The sequence below is a fragment of the Diplotaxodon limnothrissa genome, linkage group LG13 (assembly GCF_057381915.1).
Source record: "Diplotaxodon limnothrissa isolate DT_005_m linkage group LG13, D_limnothrissa_male_GT1.1, whole genome shotgun sequence".
Classification (NCBI taxonomy): domain Eukaryota; kingdom Metazoa; phylum Chordata; class Actinopteri; order Cichliformes; family Cichlidae; genus Diplotaxodon; species Diplotaxodon limnothrissa.
In genome coordinates, this window is record NC_140608.1 from 1,215,255 (window position 1) to 1,234,220 (window position 18,966).

Genomic DNA, 18,966 nt, shown 5'->3' on the forward strand with positions numbered 1-18,966 from the left:
GGTTATATTATATAACTATAAAATAAGACTACACAGGTAACATTCTCCATCCAGTCAGTTTTCCCAATACTCTAGATAAGCAAATGTCCATGATGCATTATTAGCAGATTGTCATACAAAGATACTCCATAGGACTTGTATATACTGGAGCCTAGTACACCATAAAAAATTGTGTGCACTGTATTCTCAGACTGCAATTAAAATGTTTGCACTGTCTGGTGTGTATATCATTCCAAAATGTCACAGGCTCATAACTATGTATCAAACTAAGTGAACCTCAGTGAAAGTGATCTAAAATAATATTTAATAGCCTGTCAAGGGTAACTACTGGATTGCAAAAAAGGTTTTTTGGCCTGATAGGACCAATTAGTGTATGTTGGATAGGAGTCCAGACAGACTGCCTGTCAGCGAATATTAAGGCGTCTTGGACGGACGCCACGTCGTGGCCTAATGAACGGCCTTCGGCCAGCAATGCTGTTGCTTGCTGATTACTGCCATGCGGCTACTTTGAGGTTTGAAGTGGCTACAACATTCTCCAATTTATATTTCATTTGTCTTTGATGTCACATCACCACAAGAACAAATCTAGTGCTATCTAGAAGAAATGGGGATATGACAAAGTAAATGTCCTCAATATTCTCCCATCACTGGTTCATATTATAGAAATTGCATCACTATTCAGTCTCGTTTGTTGGTGTCTATCATTAATTATCCCTTAATTGTGAGTGTGATACTGTCAGTAAACACGGGAGCCTCTTTGTTCGGCCTGACTAGGCTTTCCCAGCAGACCTGAGGGTAGCAAGCGCCACTGACTGTGGAGTGACTGATGTTAGCTTTTAATTCAAGGGACTGCTGTTCTTCCCAATGGAAGTGGTGGGACACTTGGTGGCCATTCCTAATTAGACGTCGCTTGTAGCTGACTGTGATAGAATATGACAGTGGTTCATTAAAGCGTTGTCCTGGTGATGCCTCCTCATAAATGCTAGTCTGACTGGGGGCAAACTCATTAAATAGCAAAGTTGCTTTTCATCAATGATCTGCTAGTTCAATATGACAGTGCTAACTGAAGCAAAGCATTGCTCTCTGCTCTCCATCCCCAAGTGAGATGAGAAACACTGCAGTCACCAGTCAGACGCTCACATTCGTCACTCTGAAAAAAAGATTTCATCAAGAAGAATTTTGGATTGTTTTTTTTCCCACACATTTGCTGTAAACTCTGTGAAAATTAGACTTCTAGGACAAAATGTTGCTCTCTGTTTGCATTATAAGATGCCGTGCTTAAATGATAGAGATGATATTAGTATGCCTCTGTGCCAGGAAGGAAGCTCTGGCCAGAGGCTTCAGATTGGCCAATTCATCAAGTTTTATATTCTTTTTCTTTAACATTTAAGGGGAATTTCTTCAAATTTTGCACAATTATATATTGAAGCAGGTCACCTTGAGGTGACTGTTGATGAGATTTGGAACTGTGTATATGAAACTGAATTGAATTTGACAATTGGTTAGTGAAAACCACCTTGCAGCTGCATTGGTCGTTAGCAGATTGCCTTGAACACAGTGAAACTGCAAAAAGTGCAACACAGACCGGAAACAGAAATGTAAAAGCTGTGCCTTCTGAAGTATGTTGGCTACAGATATGTTTACAACATATCTTCCATGCATGGCATCTTCCATGCAAACAGTAGGTGACCAAAGCAATCACCAGGAGGTTTTTGGTTTACCAAGCAACAGGTCAATATGGCTATATGGCTATATGGCAACTTCCAGGAATCACTCACCAATCAGATGGGAATTAGACAGCAACCCTCACCAAACCCCCCAGTGGTTGTATCACATCCAATATGCTTTGTTTAAACCAGTCGTTCTTAACCTTGTTGGAGGTACCGAAGCCCACCAGTTTCATATGCACAGTCACTGAACCCCTCTTTAGTGAAAAATAAAATGTGATTTTTTTCAAATTCAAGACATAGATATGTTTTTTACTGGTGCACAAAATGAGCCGTGCATGTCACGGCGGACGCTCTGCCGAACCCCTGAGACCGACTCACCGAATCCCTAGGGTTCAATCGAACCCAGGTTAAGAACACATTAAACAACCCACGTGCACATGATGTCACACAAAAAGAACTCATGTGACCATGATGTTGTACAAGAACTACCCATGTGTGCATGACAGCAATAAAAAAGCAAACCTCCCGCAGCAATTTTTAATTATCTGTTTAATTCACTGCAGTTTACCAGAACAGGATTTCTGAGTTAAAACTGTCGATGACTGAATGAGCTTTCAAGCATCAGTCCATCTTCCTGAAAATTTAGGTCAAAGTTCAGATTGAAACAACACATAATGTCCAATGATCCTATTTACAGCCGATATTGAAATAGTCTGTACAAATGAGTAAGAGGTTAGCAGACGCAGAGAGACAAGGGAGCAGATTGCTAAACATGTCTGATTCAGAGCAGATGCCAAGGGTGCTGGACTTGTTATGACACTCAGCTGTTAGACCTTGAGTAGCTGCTTGGTTTAGATAATGGCTTGTTGCTCACCTTTAAGAAGTTCGAGGTGAGTACTCAACCCCTTTTCCTGGACTTCTGATGCCCTGTTAAGTATTTTGTGTAAGGGTTGCTGCTCCTTAGGGCAGATGGTCACTGCCACATTAATGGAATAAATCCAACCTTACTCTGCAGAAGCAGCGTAGAAATATTTTATTTAAATTTAAGAATCACGTACACTCCTTATGACTGTCCCTTAAGAGGCCAATTTTGCCTTTAGTCCCACTGCAGACTTTACTGGCTTAAACCACTTAAGCGAAACATTGCTTACAATAAACTGAAAAGGTAAATATCTCGTTGAATGTGTTTTGAGGGAAAATTTCAACCCTGTTGTGACTACAGTGATGCTAACTAGGTGCATCAACCTAATTCAAGGAAAAGGAGGGTATTGAAGCAGCTGTGACTGCTCTTCTACACAAAACAATCTTATCAAAAGCTATTTTATGACCTATAGTTAAATAAAGCAACCTCTGGCCGCAGTGTACACAAACATGTTTGAGTCGGTGCAGACACCTTTAAATGTGGCTTTACAGTAAATCTTGCTGCACTGGATTATGGATGTTTTCTGATGTGTTGCTCAATGGTGTATTTTAACTTGAACTGGGATATTTTCCTAAACCTTAAATAGTATATATTTGTCACGCAGTTAGCACGGTTACCTCGCAGCGAGGTCCTGGTTTCAAACTCAAGCTAGAGCCGAACATTTCTCTGGAATTTTCATTTTTGTGGGGCGAATTCCTCCATTAAAACAAGCTAAACTTATTTTTGTGTCACTATGCCTTTGACTAAGGTCCTGCCTTATAACTAGAGGTCCAGAGTGCTGCTGGGTAGTTTCCCTGGCTTCTGTTTCTCATACTAAAGAAGTGACAAAGCAGAAAATTGAATTTTTGTATGGGGAAAATACTAACATTTTCATAACCAAGTAGTTTTCTTTCCTACGCCTAACAAAATCAGAAGTGAAAGCAAAAAAAATTTGGACAGCAACTCAGTGCTTCCATTTGCCAATTTAAGATTGAAATAATAAAAAAAGAAAAAAACTTCTTGATTTGAAACTTGGGAGTTCTTTGTTATTTAAATAAAAAATGGAAAAGCATATAAACTGGTTTCCTTTTGCACTTTATAAACATAAAGGTTTAAATACACATCCTTTGATTATTCGCATGGCTAATACTCCCAACACTGACTCCTTAGATTCCAGTTAATCGCTCTGCTGTCAGCTGTCTGACAGCTTTTCACCATTTCTCCACATCAATAGACATCCACAGGTGGTGCAGCTGTACCAAAATTCTACTGTAAATCTGTCCGAATCTCCAGCACATGGTGTGCTTTCTCTCATGTACTCTGCATGTAATTTCACATGATGGAGATGAAGCCTCTCTTATCAGCACCTTCCTTCCAATGACATTTAAAGCTAATATTGACCTCTCCCACAATTGTAGCTCCTTTCCTCAAAGTACAAGGAAATAGATGGCTTTTAAATCTGTAATTTATACACTCGCTCTCTGCATGTGTGCACAGAAAAGGCTGCGGTGTGCTTTCATGCATGCATAGCCAAGTGTGCTTGCTCTTATTCAAACAGAGCCAGCTCCATTTCATAAACAGCAGAAAAGATAAAACCACATTAATGACATAACATAATGGAGTCGAACATGCAGCACTTCAGGTGCAGCCGTGGTGATATTAAGGACCCCTGTACATACACACTAACAACACTAAAAACTTGCACATGTGCATTTCTATGCCTGACTTGCATTATATATATATATATATATATATATATATATATATATATATATATATATATATATATATAAGCATTATCCAAAGCTCTTCACACTACTGAGTAAGGGCATTGGATTGGTGCCATCTAGTGCCTTGAATCTTTAGTCTTAAAGCCAGTAGACTGGATAAAAATAGACAATCTATTAAGAGTCAAATAAAATAGCAGTTGTTTCAAAAGCAATCACAGGGGTAATATTATCCTTTTGAACACATATTTTCACATATTTACTTCTTATTTGTAGTAGTGTTCACTGTAGAGCGTTTGATTTGATTTTGACATGAAGGAACTAAATAGCATTTGCTTGCTGGTCAGAGACAGCTGCAAGACTGGGACAAATCAATTGGCAGTGTCTGGGGAAACAATTAAGACAACGTGGATAAATCAAAAAAATAAACCAAAAAAACTGCTGTTCCTTAAATGGCCATTTGAGGCAGACTCCAAAAGCTAGTCAGCTCCCTGGACTCCCACGTTAGAATAACCCTAACTCTGCAGAGGAATAAGCATGTTTACAACCCAGTGCAAAAATGTTTTAGAGCAGGGGTCGGCAACCCTGGGCACGCGGGCCACAGCTGGCACGTGAAGGGTTAACTGATGGCACGTCCATAGTCGGCCCGGTGACTTTTTGTTTTTATGGGCCGATGATTTTTTTATTTTGTTTTTTTTGTAACGGTATAAACAGTGAAAGGTGGCGGACTGGCCAGATGCTGGCCAATGTGTAAAAATAACTCAGTTTTTTGGTCGTGGTTATGGCGAAGCTTCCACAGAGGCCAGCAGGTGGATGAGGGAAAGGGGAGGCAGGAGGAGGAGAGACCCGAGGCGGCCGCCGGTCGGAGCTTCAGGTGAACTGAACTTCAGGTAAGAAGTTATGACCTTCAGTCTGTCTGGGTCAGATATAAACCAAGTTTAGGTGGAGTTTATTTTCGTTGTGCTGACTTTTTACCGTCAATTACAATAACTCGTACTGCGTACTAGCTAGCATGACGGAGTTTCTATACAGCTGGGTGGATGTTATGATGTTACTGATAGTGAGCATTATTTTATACATAAAGTTAGTAGAGTTGCCAACCGTCCCGTAAAAATGGAATCATCCCGTATTCAGAGAAAATATTACGCGTTTCGTATTGAGCTGAAAAGGAACATGATAGGTTCGTAGCTTGAACCTATCCGCTGGAACGTTGAGGACAATATAATTACACAGCAAGCAAGACACGAAGTAGGCAAAGTTCTTCATGTTACTCATGCATGAGGGAGACCTGCCTGGAGCCAAGTGTCGTTCCACCACTTGACCTCCGTCAGACTCTCAGCCAGGCTCCCCATAGCACTCCTTTTATTGTGGTTACATGAATATGCATAGGGTCATTAACATATGACATCTTACATAGGTATACATGTGAACAAAGAATACTGTGTGTGTGTGTGTGTGTGTGTGTGTGTGTGTGTGTGTGTGTGTGTGTGTGTGTGTGTGTGTGTGAGGTCAAGATGTGACCCTGTGAAGACTCCCCAAAGGCTGGTGCCAGGAGTCTAGGGCTCCTTCTGAACAAAAGGCTCTTATACTTAAACAGATATACGTGTGTTTGCTAAACCATATATCAGCAAGAGAAGATACGACCTCTCCTAGGAGGTGTGTGATCTATGCCAGAACAATCTGTAGAGGAGTGAACGCACTCCCCTCTTTATGCTACACAGAGTTGTTACAGACCTCCTAGGATGAGACATTCTTTCAATCTACAAATGATTATACACCTCTAAGCATATATGGTTAAATATTTCTAAGCATAAATGACAATCAACAATACAAAACCTAACAGAACACAGTCCTGTACTTCAGCTAGAATGGAAAAAGACGCAAAGGTGGAGTTTTTCTGCGTCTTTACGCTGTCAGTTGCCTCTTCTGTTGCTACTTCAATCATGAAACTGATCAATGATCAGCTGATCGGCTTATCTGACACAAGTCCCGTCTCTCTTGTTTGTTTATCGCTCACTTTGTGCCAGAAAGAGGAAACCAGCGGATGTCGCGCTAAACAACAGCAGCACGTTTAAGCTTGATCAGCTGTTGTTAGAATTTATTTAATATTACTTTCTAGTATCAGCTGATGTTTGCTGGAGCCACAGCTGTAAAAGCTGCTGGTCATGATGTCGGTTTGGATATGTGGTGAGAGGGAAACATGAAGATGAAACCAGGAGATTCATGCTGAATCATCAGAGCTGAACAGGTGATGGAGAAACAGGTTTACCTTTTAGGTGACATGAATGAGTTGAACTTATGAACTGTTTCTGAGAGACAAATAACACCAGGATCCTTTTCTAAGTAGCTGACAGCTGCTAACTGTGCAGGGGCGGGTCTAGCAAAGTTTTACCAGGGGGGCAGGTAGGGCATTAACAGGGAAAGGGGGGCACAAAGAAATACTTTCTTATTCTCATTTAAAATGTCTCGCTGTTATTAAATAATTATCTGAATCTTACAACCAAAGTTTTTATCTGATGTAAAATGTATAGAAATCATACATATACCAACAAGACAGTGTACATCACTGTTACAACAGTGTTTGTTTTCATTCAAAGGCTTTATGGCTTCAATACCTGGTGGGCCGGTCTCTAGTCAAAATGCCCAGGCCGATTTTTTGTCCCAGTCCAGCCCTGGGCACGACACACAGTGAATTCATCTGAATAAAAAATAAATGGCCGCGCCAGCAGTGCACATCGCAAATTAGCTCGCATAGACACAGTTGTGCCGCTTCTTAATGACGACATCTTAGCTAACAACCCCAAATACCAGATTCAACTTGTAATTGGCAAAAAATAACTTAGCCTACCGGTGAGAGGGACGTTGCTAGCTGGCAGTTTTTTCAAGCGATGTTGAAATTTCCACATTCCGACACTTCAAAAGCTTCAGTAGCTGTCTGCTCAGCGCAGCATCAGCACCATGGAAATACACGGATACATCCGTAGACTCAAGACAGAATTCACAATGCGTTTTTGGGACTTTCAAGTGTATGGACCAATGTTTTCTTTTCTGATCAAACCAGAAAGCTTTAATAAGCAGCTGGATTTGTCTCGCATTAACTGGCTGAGTTAATGCGACATTGAAATGCAGCTGATTGAAATAAAAACCTCGACTCTGTGGGGGTCAAAGTTTGCAGAACTACGAACACAGCTGGAATCCATAGCTGTTCATGTTCATGGAGCTTGCATTTTCACCTGCTGGACATCACTACCTGACAAGTTTAACTGTCTATTTGCTGATAGCTGCCAACATCTGTGAACAAATATAATTCTATAAAGTTCTTCTATATAGTGTATAACTTAATATAAAGTGTTATTAAATTTATTGCTAATGCAATCATATGGCACATTGACTTCTGAGGAAATTTTAGATGGCACTCATCATCAGAAAGGTTGCCTACCCCTGCTTTAAAGGCACAGTGTGCAAAATATGACCACTAGATGTCAGTAGATTGCAGATTGCAGTGAGCTCATTTCTGTTTTCTTACACCTCCCCATTAAAGTGTATAATCATATAGGAAAAAACATGTTTTAGTAAGCCAAGAGAGATCAGAAGCATTAAATGCAAGTCTGTACTCCATAACAGCCACAGACAGTTCTTCGCATGTCTCCATAATGCTGCTGCTGGCCGATGTGTTTCAACATATTTGAATAATCAACACTTAGCAATAAATCAAGAATAAATCGGATATTTGTCAATTAAATATTTTGTCAAGTCTAGCACTCTACAGGGAGTGCAGAATTTTTAGGCAAATGAGTATTTTGTCCACATCATCCTCTTCATGCATGTTTGTCTTACTCCAAGCTGTATAGGCTCGAAAGCCTACTACCAATTAAGCATATTAGGTGATGTGCATCTCTGTAATGAGAAGGGGTGTGGTCTAATGACATCAACACCCTATATCAGGTGTGCATAATTATTAGGCAACTTCCTTTCCTTTGGCAAAACGGGTCAAAAGAAGGACTTGACAGGCTCAGAAAAGTCAAAAATAGTGAGATATCTTGCAGAGGGATGCAGCAGTCTCAAAATTGCAAAGCTTCTGAAGCGTGATCATCGAACAATCAAGCGTTTCATTCAAAATAGTCAACAGGGTCGCAAGAAGCGTGTGGAAAAACCAAGGCGCAAAATAACTGCCCATGAACTGAGAAAAGTCAAGCGTGCAGCTGCAAAGATGCCACTTGCCACCAGTTTGGCCATATTTCAGAGCTGCAACATCACTGGAGTGCCCAAAAGCACAAGGCGTGCAATACTCAGAGACATGGCCAAGGTAAGAAAGGCTGAAAGACGACCACCACTGAACAAGACACACAAGCTGAAACGTCAAGACTGGGCCAAGAAATGTCTCAAGACTGATTTTTCTAAGGTTTTATGGACTGATGAAATGAGAGTGAGTCTTGATGGGCCAGATGGATGGGCCCGTGGCTGGATTGGTAAAGGGCAGAGAGCTCCAGTCTGACTCAGACGCCAGCAAGGTGGAGGTGGAGTACTGGTTTGGGCTGGTTATCATCAAAGATGAGCTTGTGGGGCCTTTTCGGGTTGAGGATGGAGTCAAGCTCAACTCCCAGTCCTACTGCCAGTTTCTGGAAGACACCTTCTTCAAGCAGTGGTACAGGAAGAAGTCTGCATCCTTCAAGAAAAACATGATTTTCATGCAGGACAATGCTCCATCACACACGTCCAAGTACTCCACAGCGTGGCTGGCAAGAAAGGGTATAAAAGAAGTAAAACTAATGACATGGCCTCCTTGTTCACCTGATCTGAACCCCATTGAGAACCTGTGGTCCATCATCAAATGTGAGATTTACAAGGAGGGAAAACAGTACACCTCTCTGAACAGTGTCTGGGAGGCTGTGGTTGCTGCTGCACGCAATGTTGATGGTGAACAGATCAAAACACTGACAGAATCCATGGATGGCAGGCTTTTGAGTGTCCTTGCAAAGAAAGGTGGCTATATTGGTGGATATATCTGGACTCCCCAGGAACCTACGCCAGGATCCTGTTTGTGGACTTCAGCTCTGCCTTCAACACCATCCTTCCAGACCATCTCCGAGGCAAGCTTTCCCAGATGAATGTGCCTGATCCCATCTGCCGGTGGATCACTGACTTCCTGACGGACAGGAAGCAGCATGTGAGGCTGGGAAAGAATGTCTCGGACTCCCGGACCATCAGCACCGGCTCCCCTCAGGGCTGTGTTCTTTCTCCTCTGCTCTTCTCCCTGTACACCAACTGCTGCACCTCCACCCACCAGTCTGTCAAGCTAATCAAGTTTGCAGATGACACCACCGTTATTGGGCTCATCTCGGACGGGGATGAGTCTGCCTACAGGAGGGAGGTTGAACGTCTGGTGTCCTGGTGCAGCCACAACAACCTGGTGCTGAATGCCCAGAAGACAGTGGAGATTATTGTGGACTTCAGGAAGCACACAGCCCCACTCCCCCCCATCATCCTGACTGACACCCCCATCACCTCTGTGGACTCATTCCGCTTCCTGGGTACCACCATCACCCAGGACCTGAAGTGGGAGCCCACCATCACCTCCGTCATCAAGAAAGCCCAGCAGAGGATGTACTTCCTGAGGCAGCTGAAGAAATTCAACCTGCCAATAAGGACGATGATGCAATTCTACACTGCAATCATCGAGTCCATCCTCACCTCCTCCATCACCGTGTGGTACGCTGGAGCCACTATCAGGGACAAACAGAGACTGCAGCGTGTTGTGCGCTCTGCTGAGAAGGTGATTGGCTGCAGACTCCCATCTCTGCAGGACCTGTACACCTCCAGGACATTGCGGCGTGCAGCTCGGATCTCAGCTGACCCTTCTCACCCTGGACACAGTCTGTTTGACCTGCTCCCCTCAGGCAGGAGGCTCCGGTCCATTCGCACCAGAACCTCTCGCCATAAGAACAGTTTATTCCCCTCTGCTGTTGGACACATGAACAATAACCATATGACTGTTCCCACCCCTAACACATGACCCTACGCTGTGTCACTGCATCATTCCATGTTTGGCACTGATCACCACCTGCACTCATGTATATATCTTTCAACGTAGCACTCTTAATTCTTATTCTCATGTATATATCTCATGTATATCTCATGCAATTTCCTAATGTTGTAAACCTGCTCAACATTTGGCAATAAACCCCTTTCTGATTCTGATTCTGATTCTGGTCGCTGATTTGTTTTTGTTTTGTTTTTGAATGTCAGAAATGTATATTTGTGAATGTGGAGATGTTATATTGGTTTCACTGGTGAAAATAAATAATTGAAATGGGTATATATTTGTTTTTTGTTAAGTTGCCTAATAATTATGCACAGTAATAGTCACCTGCACACACAGATATCCCCCTAAAATAGCTAAAACTAAAAACAAACTAAAAACTACTTCCAAAAACATTCAGCTTTGATATTAATGCATTTTTTGGGTTCATTGAGAACATGGTTGTTGTTCAATAATAAAATTATTCCTCAAAAATACAACTTGCCTAATAATTCTGCACTCCCTGTAGAGCTCTACTTCAGTTCAGGAGATGAGGATTGAACTGAGGAGGAAGATTTTTTTTTTTTTAACCTGGTCTCATTATCTCTTTCTTTCACATCATTACTTCCTTGGATAAAGGGGACCCCTTCTTAAATAATAAACATAGGTATGATCCTTCATATCTTGAGTTTGAAGGTGCTAAGTATCTGACCAGTCTCTAGCCACATAAATAAAAAGCAATTTAGTGGAAGGAATTTGAATCACAGATTAATTCTGAAGTTCATGAGAATGCATCATTTTGTTGGAAGATGTTATCACACACTACTCAATTTATACTACATAGCCAAAAGTGTTTGCTCATCTGCCTAAAATTGTCCCAGAGGTCTTGGTATGCTCAACCATTAAGTGTCCGTTTCACTGGAACTAAGAAGCTGAGCCTAACTCTTGAAGAAACAAACTCACACAACACTCTCTATCTAACTTTACATTTGGCACAGTGTAGTTAGACAAGTCCTGTTCTCCTGACAAGTACAGAACCTCAATTGGCTCATCAATCAAAAGGCTCATCAATCGCCAAATGATTCTAACTCCCGAGAACACGTCTCCACTGCTCGTCTCCAGTGGCAGCATGCGTTACAGCACTGCATCTGATGCTTTGCATTGTGCTTGGTGATGTAAAGCTTGGATGCAGCTGCTCAGCCACTGGAAGCAATTCCATGAAGCTCTCTTCACAGTGATGTTGAGCTAATCTGAAGGCCACATGAAGTTTGCAGTCTGTACTGATTAACTCTGCAGAAAGTTGGTGCCCTCTGCACACTATGCACCTCAGCATCCGCCGACCCCGCTCTGTGATTTTAAGTGACCTACCACTTTGTGGCTGATGTGCTTTTGTTCTCAATCGCTTCCACTTTGTTATAATACTGCTAACAGCTGATTGTGTTATATTTAGTAGTGAATACCACGCTGGAATTCACAGAGCATGTAATTCAATCATGTTTGTAGAAGCGGTCTGCATGCCTGGGTGCTTAACTCTTTACACCTGTGGCTATGGAAGTGATCAAAACACCTGATTTTAATAGTTTTAATTGATAAGTGAATAATTTTGCCAGTATAGAGTATATGTACAAGACGATAACTTATTTTTTCCTATTTAAAATCCTCAAAAAAGCTACTGAATGTACCTTCAAAGCAAACTGCCCTCTTTCCAGGCAAAAATAACTGCAGTGTGATCAAACTGTTTAACAATAAATAATTAATTTCCAAAATCTTAGCTGGTTTGTTTCTTTAACTGACTGTTGCCTTTCCTTGAAGGGCACAATGGTGCAAACCGCTCAGTCAAAGCATATCACGATAAAAGTTTTTCAGCAGCAAAGGTGAGAGTATGCCGCTATCCTTTCTTCAACAGACCTTGTTTTGCGATCAAAGGCATTTCTGATGTTACCAGTGCAATTGATGGCATGACTCTTCTGATTGCTGTATCCTTTCAAGCCTCCCTCATTGAAACAATGATAGCCTCACTCAAACTAGAGGGTTATTGACATTGACAGGACTTGAACTTGATTGTAGTGTGTTATAATATAAGAAGCGATGATGGCAATTCATAGACTGAACGTGTGTATGTATTTATGCACAAGTGGCTGCGAGAGAGACAGAGAAGATGCAGACTGAGTGAGAATGGTTGTGTGCCACAAAACATCTGTTTTGTCTGCAGCATTCCTCCTTCGTTTGCCCTTTGAAAGGAAAACCAGCAATTTGTTGCAAATGAGATAAGTCAATGTGATCCTTGCTAGCATCTGGAAGCAGGAAAACAAAGTTGTGGAGCGGAACAAAACTTTGTTTCTTTATCCATTTCAAAAGTAGGAAAATATTTGCAACCAACTGTTACACAAAGATGGTGTTCGCGGTTTCTTTTTCAAAACTTCAATATATGAGTCCAACTACTGAGAGATGGTTATGGAATATTTCTACATTTGCCCCAGACATGCAGTAGATATGATGCTTTTGTGGTCAAGCAAATAAATAACAATAACTGGACCCTCTCTCACAATCAAAAGTGAGGCACATATTGGTGTTAAAATTGGATCTGACTCTTATTTTATGAGAAAACCTTCAGGTTCATACCATGTTTTTGCTCACGAGAGGGCAAAACAACACAGTGATGCAGTTATTTCAATACTAACATCTACCAAAAGGTTTACTACCAACTAAGAATGTCCATTTTGAGCCAAAAGTACTGGATAGACAGATATTCGCTGGAAAATATTTAACTACTCTTTGAAAATCAATCACCCCACTAGACTCTCAAATGAATGTATAGTTGTGGTAAACCTGCTACATGACATGCTAGGAAGGAAGGAAGTGTGATTCTCTGTCAGGGCCAGAAATTTGATTTGAAAATTCAATTTTAAGGGACATAACCAAAGCTTCATTTGCATTTTACCTAAATAGGGTCATGTTTTCTTGAAGAGATTCATCTTCTTTTGACTGCTCTGCTCCGTTTAGAGGTCATAGTGGAGTTTAGAGGCAACCTGTTTATAGCAGGTCTCACTATCATCCTATAAACCTTGCCCTTCACTCTTGCTGCTGTGCTTCTGTCACAAATCACCCCTGATACTTGTCTCCACCCATTCCACCCTGTCTGCACTCTCTTTGAATAGTTGGAACCACATATTTAAATTCATCTACTTTTACTAGTCCTCGCAGCCTGTTAGACCTGTCCTCCTCTCATTTCCACATGTATTCTCTCTTGCTTCTATTCTCTCCAGTTCATACCTCCATCGTTCCAGGCTCACTTTCACATGCTCCCAGCTCTCACTACAGCTCACAACATCATCTGAATCATAGTCCACGAGAGCCCTTCCAGGCCTTTCTGTCAACCTGTCCATCATCATTTCCATCATTTTTTATTTATTTATTTTTTGCTCTCTTGGCTCTTCGCACTTTTCTCCTTCTCCCTCTCCCTTATCTTTCCTGCTTGGTTTCTCATGTCTTTTGCATAGTCTCGCTTATTCTCCAAGCCTCAAAGAGTTTCTCAGTCTTGTTCTCGAAAACCTAAAGAATTATGGATTTGATCAACTGGTCCCGTAACGGAATTGACACCTTCCTGGGCTTGGGAGAGCCCGATTGTCCTGCGGAGACGTTTGCTGCCGGACACGCATTGGTCGGTTGCATTGTGTGTCTGCCGACACTCTCGATGGAGGACATTGAACGACATCTACCAATCTTTTTTTCTCCTCATCTTTCCTCATGTTGTGCATTTTCCATTGTTATACCTCTCTGACCTGTCTTCCCCATGTGATGTTTGTGTAATGTATGCATGGTAAGATGGCGCTGGCACGGCTGGCAGCCTTAACCCAATTTCGCTCGGGATGAATAAAGTATTATCAGTCTATCAGTCACTGCAAACAAGAAGATTCTCAGGGCAGATCGTGATGTAAACCCAGCCTGTGGCTGTGGTTCATCAACTGCATCCCTCTGTAGTTACTACAGCTCTGTTTGCTCATAGAGATTAAATCAGTTAACATTCTAGATACAACTGGTAAACAACAATGCAAATTTGTATTCAAGTTACAATCAATTTTTCACCAAAATGCTATGAAATGTACTTAATGACACTTCTAAGCTGTACTGAAAGTCACCCTTTGGCATAGCTACAGTATGTGTGATTGATAAAGCTAATCACTAATTTCCACATTTGCCCAACTGAAGTGTATGTCCATTGCAGTAAGTTTCAACAAAGTTCAAATAAAGCAAGTTTCTTTTACTTTATTAAATTAAGTAATTACTTAAGATTATTACTCTGTGGTCACGTAAAATAATGAAAACTAACAGGGTTTGTGTCCGCTTCCTGGACGCTTTCCTTTCTTTTTGGAGACACAAAATGAAACGAAACATGCACACAGACTGACATATTAACCAAGGTAAGAATGGATGTGCGCAGGCGAGGGAGACTCAGGTGTATCGGTGGCGGGATACTTACAATAACAGGTTCCTCGAAGGGGGTTACCAAGGTAACGGTTCTCTGAGTCACATCTGCAACAACACAGAAAAAGAGACCGGTACAAAGAAAAGAATAAGTGAGACAAAGAATAATAGCATCTGCATTCAACGCAGCTTGAGTTTGCATGAAGTTTTTCAAATCAAATCAAATCAAATCACTTTTATTGTCACATCACATGTGCAGGCACACTGGCACAGCACATGCGAGTGAAATTCTTCTGTGCGAGCCCCACAAGCAACAGAGATGTGCAAACACAACAACACAAACGAGCAAAATACAAGAATGGCCAACCTGAAACTAATAAATATATGTACAATATATAATAGTGTATGCATTTCTGGATGTGTATACTAAATATTTTCCTACGTGTGTGTGTGTGTGTGTGTGTGTGTGTGTGTGTGTGTGTGTGTGTATACACATTTTTACAAATTAAATAGTAAAAAAAATAAAATAAAATAATAATAATAATAATAATAATAAAATATATAAAATATACAGAGTTGAATATGTGCAAAACAAGTGGCATTTATATACAGTGTGGAGTGCATAATGTTGAAGTTCCAGTAGTGAAGCTGAGGTGTCTATGACGTGTTCAGCAGTCTGATGGCCTGATGGAAAAAGCTGTCTCTCAGTCTGCTGGTTCGGGACCGGATGCTGCAGAACCTCCTTCCTGATGGAAGCAGTCTGAACAGTTTATGGCTGGGGTGACTGGAGTCCTTGATGATCCTCCCCGCTTTCCTCAGGCAGCGCTTCCTGTAGATGTCTTGGAGGGAGGGAAGCTCACCTCCAATTATCCGTTCAGAGCACCGCACTACTCGCTGGAGAGCTTTGCAGTTGTAGGCGGTGCTGTTGCCATACCAGGTGGTGATGCATCCAGTGAGGATGCTCTCAATGGCACAGTGATAGAAGGTCCTGAGGATGCGGGGGCTCATGCCGAATCTTTTCAGTCTCCTGAGAAAGAAGAGGCGCTGCTGTGCCTTCTTCACTGTTTTGTTTGTGTGTACTGACCACGTAAGATCCTCAGCCAGGTGTACACCAAGGAACCGGAAGCTGCTCACTCTCTCCACAGCAGCGCCGTTGATGGTGATGGGGGTGTGTACTTCTCTGCACCTCCGGAAGTCCACTATCAACTCCTTTGTCTTTGCGACGTTGAGGGTGAGATGGTTGTCTTGACACCAGTGGGTCAGGGCGCTGACCTCCTCCCTGTAAGCCGTCTCATCACCGTTGGTGATAAGACCCACCACTGTAGTGTCGTCCGCAAACTTCACAATGATGTTGGAGCTGTTAGTGGCTGTGCAGTCGTAGGTGTAGAGTGAGTACAGGAGAGGGCTCAGTACACACCCCTGTGGAGCACCAGTGTTCAGTGTGATGGGGGATGAGGTGATGCTGCCCAGTCTGACCACCTGGCGTCTGTCAGACAGGAAGCTAAGGATCCAGCTGCAGAGGGAGCTGCTCAGTCCTAGATCCTGCAGTTTCCTGTCCAGCTTCGAGGGAACGATGGTATTGAATGCTGAGCTGTAATCTACAAACAGCATCCTCACATACGTGTCTCTCTTCTCCAGGTGTGACAGGGCAGTGTGTAGTGTCAGGGCTATGGCATCATCAGTGGACCTGTTGTGGCGGTATGCAAACTGTAGAGGGTCCAGTGAGTCGGGTAGTGCAGAGCAGATGAAGTCCCTGACCAGCTTCTCGAAGCATTTGCTTACGATGGGGGTCAGGGCTACAGGTTGCCAGTCGTTCAATGAGGAGATGGTGGAGGATTTGGGTACAGGGACGATGGTGGCCATTTTGAAGCAGGCTGGGACTACAGACAGAGAGAGGGAAAGGTTGAAGATGTGCGTGAACACTCCAGCCAGCTGAGCCGCGCATGACCTGAGGACGCGGCCGGGAATCCCGTCCGGACCAGTAGCTTTGCGCGCGTTCACCTTCCTGAAGCACTTCCGCACATCCTCCTCAGACACAGTGTGCGCACTGACGTCATCCGCGGTGCGCACACTGTCCGGTCTCATGGTGTTTTTGTCTTAAAGTGTGTGTGTGTGTGTGTGTGTGTGTGTGTGTGTGTGTGTGTGTGTCTCGTCTTCTGCCAGCTTTTTGTGAGGCCAATTCCCCCGATAATTCTCTCTAATCAGCTGCGTGCTCTCTATTTCCCAGAGCCTCACAGACTCACGCATACAAGCAGGCATGCATAATTACCAAAAATAAAACCTCAAACTATAACGCTGATGAGAGAGCCAGTTTCTTCAAAAGTCTTCAATGTCTCCACATCCTAAAGAATTTCATGCACATGCACGAGAAACAGTGGGTCACCAGGTTAGATTTCTGAACAAACTGAACAAATGTGGCGGATTTGTATGCAAATAGAGGCCCAGCTCAATCCAAGTCCAAAGGAAACTGCTCAAGGTGTCCTTTTGGCTTCACTTCCATTATATAAAAAAAGCTGTTTTGGCAACCTTAACAGTAAACTGGGTCTAGACTGGGTCTAGAGAGTATTTTAAATTCAGGGAATTTAAAATAGAAAGTAGCTCGTCCACAGAAGGACTGGTAGCTCCCCTTACGATAAGGGTTCAGATCGCGCGAACAGGTGTGGGATTAGAGCTCTGGGTAGCTCCCCAACTGGGTCTAGACTGGGTCTAGAGAGTATTTTAAATTCAGAGAATTTAAAATAGAAAGTAGCTCGTCCACAGAAGGACTGGTAGCTCCCCTTATGATAAGGGTTCAGATCGCGCGAACAGGTGTGAAATGTGTGTGTTTAGTTAGTTTGTTTGTTTGCTTGTTTTAATCAATTTTAAATCATGCTTTTTATTTGTTTTTGTTTCTAATGTCTCTGTAAAGCACTTTGAATCACCTTGTTGTTGAATTGTGCTATACAAATAAATTTGCCTTGCCTTGCCTAAATCAGACACAAAGCCACAAACAGGGCACAAACTGTGCCTCCCTCATAAGCCGAAGAGCTAAACAGAGAACAAATCTGCACTATTAGATGCCCTGGGATGAGAACACACTGGAAATCCATACAAAAACACATCACTTGAAAAGACAACGTTGAAAAGCAACTGCTGCACTCAGATCCATAGCTGGGACAATAGCGTAGCTGTTCTCGATCACGCTTTAGAGTACCACGTCAGCTCAAACAACTGTTCGGGTTTGGCTGGGGTGGAAAACTTTGGAACAACCTTGTTTATCTTTTGTGTTTTTGTATTTAACGATTACCTAGATAAGACAGGATGTTAACTGGTCAGACAGACTGGCCAGCTACAGCCTGTAAAGTGGAATCAGTTCAGCATTATCCATTATAGAGAAAAATAATGCTTCTGGATAAGAAAGTAAAACGTCCAGGTCAGTCAGAGTGGTTTGCGACAGGTAGCTCAAGTACATCACACTACACATAGCACATATTATCATTTTTACGGATATAAATAAAAATTATTTGAGTATCACTCAGAGAAGGTGCCCGTGGACCAATAAACTTTCACAGACAGAATGATAGCAAGTTGTGGTAATTATGGCAAATGTAAATTCTGCTACAATGGTTGTGACGGATTAGTAATGACAGATTAATCTATCAAAAACTGACCAGAGGATGAACTTCTTCAATTATAATAAATATAAAATTCACAAGACTTGTAGAAGAGCTCAGACAAAACATTAGGCAAGCAACAGACACTGACAGTGTTTTGCTATCTTTCAAGACTGATATTGAAGTAGACAGACTTTTAAAAGCACAGTGCTTTATGGTAAATACTACCTCTTTCAAATGTGACTCAAGGGTTCGATCTGTACTCTTCTAGGTCACTCAGATTGAAATTTCTGTCTTGGATTGTCTGGGCTGACTCTAATCAAGATCCCTGAGTGGAAAGCAAAGAAGGAAACATATTCGTCATATTTTTGACAATGGCAAGAGACAAACACCCTGACATTTCACTTTTCAGACAACAGCCGCTGTCATTGTGGACGTATTTTCCAAAAAGCATTGTGACACAATAAATTGTTTATCAGGGTCTGTGTTTCACTTTTTATCTGGACTTCATTTGACATTTAGGCGGATTCACTGTGACCAAAAAGACTTTTAACATCTTTTTAAAATGCATGCATCATCTGTTGATGGGCGGTAATTGGCTGTTGCTGACATCTGTGACCTTTAGGTCCAC

At 42.1% G+C, this 18,966-nt stretch overlaps 1 protein-coding gene across 4 annotated transcripts in view; it reads right to left on the minus strand.

The window, feature by feature from the left end:
• Positions 1–18,966, minus strand: part of LOC146619643 (attractin-like protein 1) — a 335,474-nt gene that overhangs the window by 171,087 nt on the left and 145,421 nt on the right. For all 4 annotated transcript variants that reach the window (XM_085368997.1, XM_085368998.1, XM_085368994.1 and 1 more), the window contains one exon: positions 14,798–14,850. In XM_085368997.1, the coding sequence (XP_085225123.1) occupies positions 14,798–14,850 (53 nt within the window). The remainder of the gene's footprint in view (positions 1–14,797; positions 14,851–18,966) is intronic.